At 40.9% G+C, this 9832-nt stretch overlaps 1 protein-coding gene across 3 annotated transcripts in view; it reads left to right on the top strand.

The window, feature by feature from the left end:
* MORF4L1 (mortality factor 4 like 1) overlaps positions 1 to 9832 on the top strand; it is a 23942-nt gene that overhangs the window by 711 nt on the left and 13399 nt on the right. For all 3 annotated transcript variants that reach the window (XM_049614389.1, XM_049614388.1, XM_049614390.1), the window contains exons 2-3: positions 4840 to 4886; positions 6557 to 6624. In XM_049614389.1, the coding sequence (XP_049470346.1) occupies positions 4840 to 4886; positions 6557 to 6624 (115 nt within the window). The remainder of the gene's footprint in view (positions 1 to 4839; positions 4887 to 6556; positions 6625 to 9832) is intronic.

Genomic DNA, 9832 nt, shown 5'->3' with positions numbered 1-9832 from the left:
TTTTTTTTTTTTTTTCTTTTTCTTCCTTTTTTTTTTTCCTTTGGTGAATACGCCTTGGCTGACGGTAGAAGCAGACTTTGTTGGGAGATCTTTAGTGTTTACGGTTAACGCGTTTGTTCGCGTACATCAGAGTGGGGGCTTCACGATAAAGTAAAACAGAAGTAACGTTTCCTAGCCGAGCAGGGACACCTTCACGTACCGTTCATTGCGGTCGGTGGAGCTGCTAGTCACCATAGACGTCCAGGCGTCTGCCAAAAACACCTGTCGTTGCGGGGATTTTCACACTTGTAGACCCTTTACCCCCACCCCAAGCATGCTGTCACTTTCCGGACTATTTAAGAAGTTATCAAGGGTATTTTTTATAAGGACTGGCTCAGTACCTGCTTTCTCCTACCGTGAAAAGTTGCGACTACCTCCTATGGGTTAAGGTTTATGTTTTTTTAGTCCAGATGTTTTAGGTCAGGGATTTTTAGTCTAGAAGTTAGTGGGTAGAGTATAGGTCTATCTGAAAGGAAGAGGGTTTTTTTTTGTTGTTGTTTTCTTTTTTTTGTCCAAGTGAGATTTTGTATTTCAATTACGAATCCATCCTCCTCTTAAACCGCCCCCCCCCCGCCCCCTGCACAGTAGTGTTGGCAGTGCAGCGTGGAACATCTATTCAGCTGCTCAGTCAAAATTATGGTAGCTGTTGGATTGGCCAAGAGTTTGCTCCATCAGTTAAGGAGGTCCTGTAACATCAGAACGTGACAGTTAAATGCTTCGATAACCATCTCAGTATAATTGGTTTCCTCTGTAATACCACGTGTTTCAGGTAGTTACAAAAACATTCTGGGAAATGACCCATAGGCTTCGCCGATGGCGCAGAAAGTGCATCCCTGCTGTAGGACATGGAAGGAATATCGCTGAGGTTTGGAACAGTCAAGGGTGGCTTTCTGGAGAAAGTGCTTCAGTTGTGAACTAGAGGGAGGAGGGAGCCAGTAGGCGGATAACCACCCAGGAGAAGCCACGTGCTGCTGTGGTGCTGAATCAGACAGGAGTAGGAACCAAGGTGCCCGTAGTAAGGTTGGAAAGAAAGCTGCTCACCAGAGTGTTGGCCCTTACTTACCATCACTTTCCACATGTGTTTTCTACTCTCGTGTTAACGCTGAATTGCCGGGCCATCTTTAAGAAGTTATTTGGGGGGCGCCTGGGTGGCGCAGTCGGTTAAGCGTCCGACTTCAGCCAGGTCACGATCTCGCGGTCTGTGAGTTCGAGCCCCGCGTCAGGCTCTGGGCTGATGGCTTGGAGCCTGGAGCCTGTTTCCGATTCTGTGTCTCCCTCTCTCTCTGCCCCTCCCCCGTTCATGCTCTGTCTCTCTCTGTCCCAAAAATAAAAAATAAAAAAAAAAAAAAAAAAAAGTTGAAAAAAAAGAAGTTATTTGGGGGCACGTGGGTGGCTCAGTCGGTGAAGCACCGGACTCGATTTCATTTCGGGTCCTGATCTCATGGCCTTGGGTTTGAGCCCCACGTCAAGCTCCAAGCTCGACATGGCTTGGAGTTCTCTCTGCCCCTCCCCTTTTGCACATGCTTAGTCTCTTTTTTTTTTTTAAATAAACTTTTAAATGTTGTTTATAAGATGTGTTCAGGGAATGCCTTGAAAGGAAAAAGTACTACCCTGTTGGTGGTAACAGAATTGAATGAAGACACTGCAGAAGAATTGAGCGTATGTGATGGTGGAAATATGAATTATCAGAAATAGTACTTCTTTCATGATTCCCTTACACTTGGAGGTTTTTCTCATTTAATAATGCTCAGCATATGTTAGATAAGCGGTTTTTAAGCGTGGTGACTATTTTGTACTGGACTTGATCCTCTCTTTCAAATTCTCTTCCAGCACATGGTAAAGAAAACTGTTTAGGCCTTGTCAGGAATTCACAGGCTGGTGGTAGCTTCTTAGTGTTCCTGGTGAGCATAGACCAGTGGGAGGATGGCGCCTTGGAATCTCAACCTTGAATTTGAGAGCATTGGGTAGAATTACTTTCGTCTAAGGATACTAGAAGCATTAAGAGTGGAGAAAGGCTGCAAAAGCCTGATAACCATGGTTTGCTCTCTTCCCCAATTACCAGTCTTTTTCTGCAGTTTTATTATGAGAAGTAGGCCACAGGCGTTTGTTATCCTGGTGAGTCAAATGCCTCCAAGCAGGCTGCCATCCGTCAGTGCACTAGTAGCTGCAGTGGAGGTCAGAAGGGCCCCAGTACAGTTGTCTTTGGAGGTGGCCAGGAAGACGGAGGAATAAGGCCCTTTCCACGGTGTCTTTACTTTTTTTTTTTTAAATGTTTTTTATTCATTTTTGAGACAGAGAGAGACAGAGCATGAGCAGGGGAGGGGCAGAGAGAGAGAGACACAGAATCCACAGCAGGCTCCAGGCTCTGAGCTGTCAGCACAGAGCCCGACGCGGGGCTCGAACTCACAGACTGTGAGATCATGACCTGAGCTGAAGCCGGACACTTAACCGACTGAGCCACCCAGGCGCCCCTCCACGGTGTCTTTAAAATGTACCTGAAGAGTGAGGTTAGGAGACACAGGTCCAATCTTTGCTGCTGCTGTTTGTTTGCTACACCTTATTCATGTCCCCAGGGTCTCAGTATTCAGTGGTGGCTCCACTTTGGATGGGCCGTAGCCACTGGAACACACTCCAAAGCTGGTCTAAACCCCCTCCTTCCAGTTCCTGTTTTGGTTAATATTCCCACCAGCCTGGAAGTCAGTTTAAACTTTCTGTTTTTGCTTGGTTGTCCTTAATTTCTCACTGCTTTTGGTTCAGATCTATTTCTTCCCATGGACTGCTGGCAGAAGTCTTTGATTTGTTTCCCTATTTCCAGTCTCCATTGAAGCTCTGCACAGGCCCATCTTCTGGCACGTTCTTCAGAGGGGAACCACTGCACGGGAATTACAGAGAACTTTGAGCAGAGTAACATTACCCTGCTCGGGAGGTTCTAATACAGGTCTCTGGTGAAGCTTGAGAATCTGTAGTTTTATTATTTTTTAAATTTATTTATTTATTTTTGAGAGAGAGCCAGCTGGGGAGTGGGGGGAAGGGAGAGGGACAATCCCAAGCAGGCTCTGAGCTGTCGGCGCGGAGCCTGACTCAGGGCTCAGTCTCCCAAAACGTGAGATCATGACTTGCGCCAAGATCAGAGAGTCAACACTTAACGGACTGAGCCACCCAGGCGCCCAAAAAATCTAGTTTTAAAAACTCCAAGAGATTCTTGGTCAGATTTGGGAGTTCTTACAGGATGAAGTCCACACTTCATTACATGACATAGAAGGCAGGCACACCATGATCTGTTTAACATTGATTTCTACTTTTACGTGTTTATCTTGTGCTCCAGTGATAGTGAACTATTTATATTCAAATGGTCAGGAGTGTGATAGTGTCACCTTGTCATGTTTCTGTGCTGCTGTACCCATTGTTTCCTTAGTAGCTCATCACTCCTATTGCATGTGAAGATAAAAATATGAAATCCAGCGAATTGTGCAAAAACTATTTGCTTCCATATCTGTGTCCCCCATTGATCTGATGGTGCTCAAACCGGTACAGGAAAGACTGGGTATAAATATGTTGAAAATGAACGTACGGATTTGCTTTAGGATAACTTTTTTTTTTTTTTTTAACATTTAGTTTTGAGACAGCATGAGCGGGGAAGGGGCTGAGAGAGGGAGAGAGAATCTCAAAGCAGACTCCCCACTGTTAGCACAGAGCTGGACGCAGGGCTTGAACTCATGAACCATGACTTGAGCTGAAATCAAGAGTCCGACGCTTAACCAACTGAACCACCTGGCTGCCCCACAGTTGTCAGTTTTTGAAACTTACAAGCAGCAGTTATTTTTTAAAATAGTGAAAAAATCTTGGGGCGCCTGGGTGGCTCAGTCAGTTAAGTGTCCAACTTCGGCTCAGGTCATGATCTCGCGGTCTGTGAGTTCGAGCCCCGCGTCGGGCTCTGTGCTGACAGCTGAGAGCCTGGAGCCTGTTTCAGATTCTGTGTCTCCCTCTCTCTCTGACCCTTCCCCGTTCATACTCTGTCTCTCTCTCAAAAATAAATAAACGTTAAAAAATAAAATAGTGAAAATCTCATTGCTGTCTAGTTTCTTCAAGGTTGAGCTAGTAGGTTGTTTTCGTAGTTTTAGAGCTAAAAGAGCTAACTGTGGTGGAGTACTTTTGTTACCTCTGGGTCTGATGAAGCCCAAGTAGACTGAAAATAATGTGCAAGAAATTGGTTTCTACTGTAATCAAATGTAATTTTCAGGTACTGTCAGGAATTACCTGCTTGATTTGTCTGATGAGCAGTTGGCTTCCAGGTCATCCTCTAGTCCCTTCCATTTAGTTATTCTTGCAAGCCTGAATGGTAGGTTCAACATAGAGTGTGATTTCCAAAAGTTAGAATTTTATCTGTTTTACTTGCCCAGGAAAAGGTTTGGAACCAGAGATAATAGGTAGAGCATAAGGTCCTCATTTTGGAAATGTTTTAAAAATCATATTTTCAGATGCACATTGAAACACCCAGTCCTACCAGTAGGTAGTTACTGTAGATTTTATTGGCTTAGTAGGTGGTAGACTATCTGATGATCCAAATAGATTGATAGTCTAATACATTGATTTTTGCTGTTTACATCACATCTTAAGGTGTTTTCTGTTGTAGGGTACTGTTGAAGTTTGATCTGAAGTGTTTTTCTGTACGTAGCCTTACTCTTCCAGTTTTGCGATCAATAACAGTACAGCTGTGATGGTCCTCACGTGCGACTCTTAGATACGAAGATAAATGAAAATTAACTCCTTTTTTTTTCTTTCTTTTTTTTACTTTTACAGGTGAGCGAGTGCTGTGCTTTCATGGGCCTCTTCTCTATGAAGCAAAGGTATGAAACCTGTTTTCCTTTTTTGACAAGTTAGCTAAAATTATTGGTTAGATGACTTGAGTCGTAAGAGAGTTAGTTGCTTTGTTCCAACATTTGTGATTCATAGAGCCCCTCATGTTCTCTTTCTGGGTGTCTGACTGCTTGCTGAGTGGGCCAGACAAAGCATTGCCACCTTGCTGTTGTCTCAGTGACCTGCGGAAGGCCCAGTGGTTGGAGTATTTGAGGGGAGATACAAGGTTTGTGGGAGCAAGTTGCATTGTGTTGTTAATGACTTGTGAGGACATCTGGCCAGTCACTTTCATGTGTAAGTAGTTGTTGAGTAAGCACTGAGGGATCTATTACGTTAAGGATAAAACCTAACGGTAAAAATGTGAGGACATTTAACTTCTTTCTGTTGGCTCGTCTGTCAGAGTTTGAATCGTGGGGGGGCTTCCTTTCCTCTGTCAGTGTCATCCCAATTGTGAAAACTGGTTTTACATTTAGCCAGAGGTAAATGGAATAGTGAATTCCCAAGTAAAAAGTGTTTTTATTTTTAGTATTTTGTTTCTGGTAATTTTTAGCGTAGATATTTATGGTGTGACTGTTTTTAACAGTGGTTTTAAAAATGGTCTGCATAGCAATACAGCCTTTAGTTACATGCAATTTCTGCAGCATTCTTGGTGGGTAGTTTATGTGTGTCTGTGAAAATGGTCTTAACAATTTTGAAGTGTGTCTCCAAATAATAACCAGTTTCACTACTTTTCAGTTGTTTTGAATATATAGATGTGTGTTTTTAAAGTACTAAAATGGCTGAATTTGGATTCATGGAGAATCCGGTCAGGAACGTCATGTGGACGTACATATGTCCTCGTGATGTAATCCTAATACAGTTTTAAGTAAGTTGTGAGTCCTCTTGATCATTTATATCCCGGAGTGTTATTTTTGTTGCATCAACTGTGGCACACTCCACTTTTCTCCTCTGACAGCTGAAACTCCAGGGAACAAGTTTTAAATGGTGGTTGGAATAACTTAAATTGTCATGATCCTCTTGGTTGTCTCAGATAAAGACTTTTAATCCATGACGGAGAGTCGTCACTTTCACTTGTCATAGTTAATACCTTTAATGATTTGTTCTAATTTGTTTGGCTGCTTTTAAGAAGAACATAAAATGTTTTTCATCTGTCACTTTGCTGGTTGCTGATATTTTGCAGCAAAACAGTTTGCCTTCCATAAGTTAATGGCGCTTTCTCATAATAGAAAGGCACTGTCTAGTGCACTAATAGAAGGCACTGTCTAAATAATTTTCTTTAGCTGAATTTGGTTTTTGAAATAAGTACTAGTTTCTGGCTGGCTAGACTTGGAGAAAGTGCAAAAATGACTTTCATTAGCTGTTCTCAGGGCTACTCCAGCCCATTGAGTTAAGGGTCGGGGGATCTTTTATTACAGTTTTTCAGCTTTGCTGGGCTGACTTCCACAGATTGTGACTCTGAGGAAGCTGCAGAATGGCAATGTGTGCAAGTAACCCGAGATCCTGGATGATTTTCCGTTTGGCAGTCCTGCTCTCTTGTGCTCGTTTTGGTCCCCAAGGTTTGAGTGGAGTGTCTGAAAGATCGCATACTTGAAAATCATCCAGGTAGTTGTCGCCTTTTTCAAAAACGATTTCTGAGTGAATTTTCTCTTTTTTATTTCAGTGTGTAAAGGTTGCCATAAAGGACAAACAAGTGAAATACTTTATACATTACAGTGGTTGGAATAAAAAGTGAGTATTAGTATTAGATCTTTAAAAGCAATTGTATCTCTTAACAAGGTAGCTTGTGTCGTGTGTGTCACAAACCCATGCTGCTTTCTTTTTTTTTAATTTTTATTAAAAACATTTTTGTAACATCTTTTAAGTTGGTTTATTTATTTTGAGAAAGCGATGAAGTGCCAGTGGGGGAGGGTCAGAGAAAGGGTGGGTAGAATCCCAAGTAGGCTCTGTGCCGTCAGCACACAGCCTGGTGCGGGGCTCGAACTCATGAACCGTGAGATCGTGACCTGAGCTGAAGTCGGATGCTTAAGCAACTGAGCCATCCAGGTGCCCTGCACACCCATGCCTCTTAATTTTTGGATGGTTTTACTACATATTGAAGCAACGGAGAAGCATTTATGGTATGATGAAAATAATAGAAATAAGGGTACCCACCATTTCATTTTAAAGTCTTGGGATGATTTCTTGTGTTCTAGTGTAATGTCTAATCGTTAGTCAACCAACTGCTCTTTTTTTTCTGGTTTTGGTTCATTTTAGGACAGCTTGAGTTTTTTTGCCTTAGCACCCACGCAGTTACGTATGTATGTTACTGCAATTAGTTATATTCAGAGCTAGTTGGATTATTCTACTTGGAAAAGGAAAAAGGTTGCCTCATTAGGAAGTGGTGACGAACTTGTATTCTGAATTTTGGTAACATAAATGTTGGCAGAGAGTGATTTCCTGTGGTTCGTTTTTTAGAATATGGTTTAATACAGATACAGAGATTTAATTGCCTACCTAATTAAACTTAATTTTTCACTTTGAAGAGTTAGACTTTTCTTTTAAAGGAGTGGTGTATTGGTCCGTTACGGCGAGTAGACAGTGGTCACAGATTGAACACGTTCTAGAATATCAAGCCAGTGGGGAGCTCTTTTTCAGCGATGGGTCTTTCTTCTTGGGACCCACAGATACGGCACATCTAATAATTTACTCATTTCTGATGCCTGAAATGGAGTATCCTGTAATTTGTACTATGAGAGGTTTTAAATTACTTTTATTAGTGTGTTTTGTCCTTCAAAAATTGCCAGAAAGTAGTTTTTTGGGGGTTGTTTTCTGGCACCTTTGAAGGCTTTGCGTCCCTTGAGCTGTGCTCTGCTACCGAGTTCTCTGTGTGAACAGGCTGTCAGGTTGGAGGATTCCTCTGTTGCTGGGAAGGAGCTATTGTCTGTGACTTTTACTGGCCCTGTGACTTTGGTCTTGTTTCATGGGGTCCCTTACCAGGTGATCCGGCCCAGTTTTATTTGTTAGAAGAATTTTTTTTCACAAAATGCCGTTAGCTGAGAAGAAATACCAGACCCTTTTTTTCCATTAGTATAGTTGTAGAAAGGTGGAAATCTAAAATGTGTCAAAGTACGTTCCTGACGACTTGTAATTTTTTCCCGTTTAATAATTAAACTACTTCTAATAATGGCGGATAAGATTTTAAACATTGAGAAATTGGGAAAATAATGGAGAAAATTATCGTTTTGGGTTTTTTTGTTTGTTTTGAGAGAGGGACAGCATGAGTGGGGGAGGGGCAGAGAGAGAATCCCAAGTAGGCTCTGCTCTGTCAGCCCAGAGTCTGACTCTGAGAGAGCCTGACCTGAGCTGAAACCAAGAGCTGGATGCTTAAAACTCCCAGGCGCCCCCAAAACTATCCTTTTGTCTTGGAGAAGTAAACTGTGATTTTTAAATGTGGTTTCGGTATTAATGCTAAATTATTTCTAACATCCAGGAGAGTTTACCATATGGCTCCTAGCGTATGTTGTAGTTTCCTATTGAGAAAATGTTTAAGCTCTAGTTCAGTCTTGTAATAGACTTACTTTACATACTGATACTATGTCAACATTGGTAAGGTTCAGAGTATTACCATGTGATAAGAGTCTCCATTCTCTACAGGTAATAGAATGTCGACTTTATGCATGTTACGTGTAGGAAAGTTAAAGTTCATCCAGGAAATCAAAGAAAAACAAATAGTAAATTCATGGCAGAGGTTTGCCCTCATCCCCATTTAAATAATTGTTTTAGGATTTGTGTTTTAATTCTTTTATGTATAATATTTTGTATAAAATTACATGTAGATGTGTATGGCTTTAAGACTGGATTTTGAGTGGCATTTGTGGCTTATGAGAAATTGAAAGTGCCAGATGATTGTATTTCCTGATTTTATAGCTTTAAAATAATGTTTTTCCCTTTGTTAGAGTTCAGTAACACAGGTAAATGATAAGACTGCATAGATTTTGTTTTGCTCTTTGTAAAGCTAATTTTATATATTCCTTGGAAAAAGAATTTAAAAATGGCACTCAACATTGGAGATATTTCATATCTTCATAGGTGTAAAATTGAGGATATTAATGAACAAAGGTAGATGTGTTTTTTGTAGTTGATTTGGAACATAGATAAATAGACCATAATGTTGGAAAGTTTGATTTTTTTTGTGAGTAGAGAAGCCTTGAAGCCCATTTTGAAATGGGAGCAGTTATTCAGCAGCCCAGCAAGTGTGTTATGTGTGTGTGTTTTGTTTTGTTGTTTTTTCTTTGGTGCTGTGTAAGCAGTGTCACCGGTCATTGTGATTGTGGGGGTTAGTGACAAGCTACCTTTAGAAAATTCTGAACTTGTTTAATGTTTGTGACCTATAAAAATTTCTGAGTGTTTGGCTTTCAGTTACTATCCTAGTAGTGATGTTCCTCAGAACAAAAAATGTCATTTAATTTTCCTGTGGTTCGGCAGGGGTTTTAGCTTCTGACACATAAAGGAAACAAGGATTGATTTGGTCTTTACTTTTTCATTAAAAAAATTTTTTTTTTTTTTTTTTTTTTTTTTTTAGTAAACCCTGTGCCTACCATGGGGCTCAGACTCACAAACCTGAGATCAGGAGTCGCATGCTTTACCTTCTGAGCCTGCCAGGGGCCCCTTGATTTGGTTTTTAGATCAAAGTTATTTTAGATGCATTTTTTATCAGAGGGGGAAGGGATTTGCCGGGAACCACAATGGAGTTAGGTGGTAAATAAAAATTTTCCAGCTCTGCCTAATTCAGAGAGAGTTGGAATAGATAGAAGTAGATGTATAAGTAAAAATCAGATTCTCGTTTTGAAAATGGTTTGTAAGATTCTCTTAGAAAGTCATACAACAAAAGCCCAATCTGCAAATTGGAATTTTTAAAACTTTAGTTAAGTACATACTTTTTTCTTTTTTTTTTTTT

This window comes from Panthera uncia, assembly GCF_023721935.1.
Source record: "Panthera uncia isolate 11264 chromosome B3 unlocalized genomic scaffold, Puncia_PCG_1.0 HiC_scaffold_2, whole genome shotgun sequence".
Lineage (NCBI taxonomy): Eukaryota > Metazoa > Chordata > Mammalia > Carnivora > Felidae > Panthera > Panthera uncia.
This window is presented reverse-complemented; position numbering and strand designations above follow the sequence as displayed.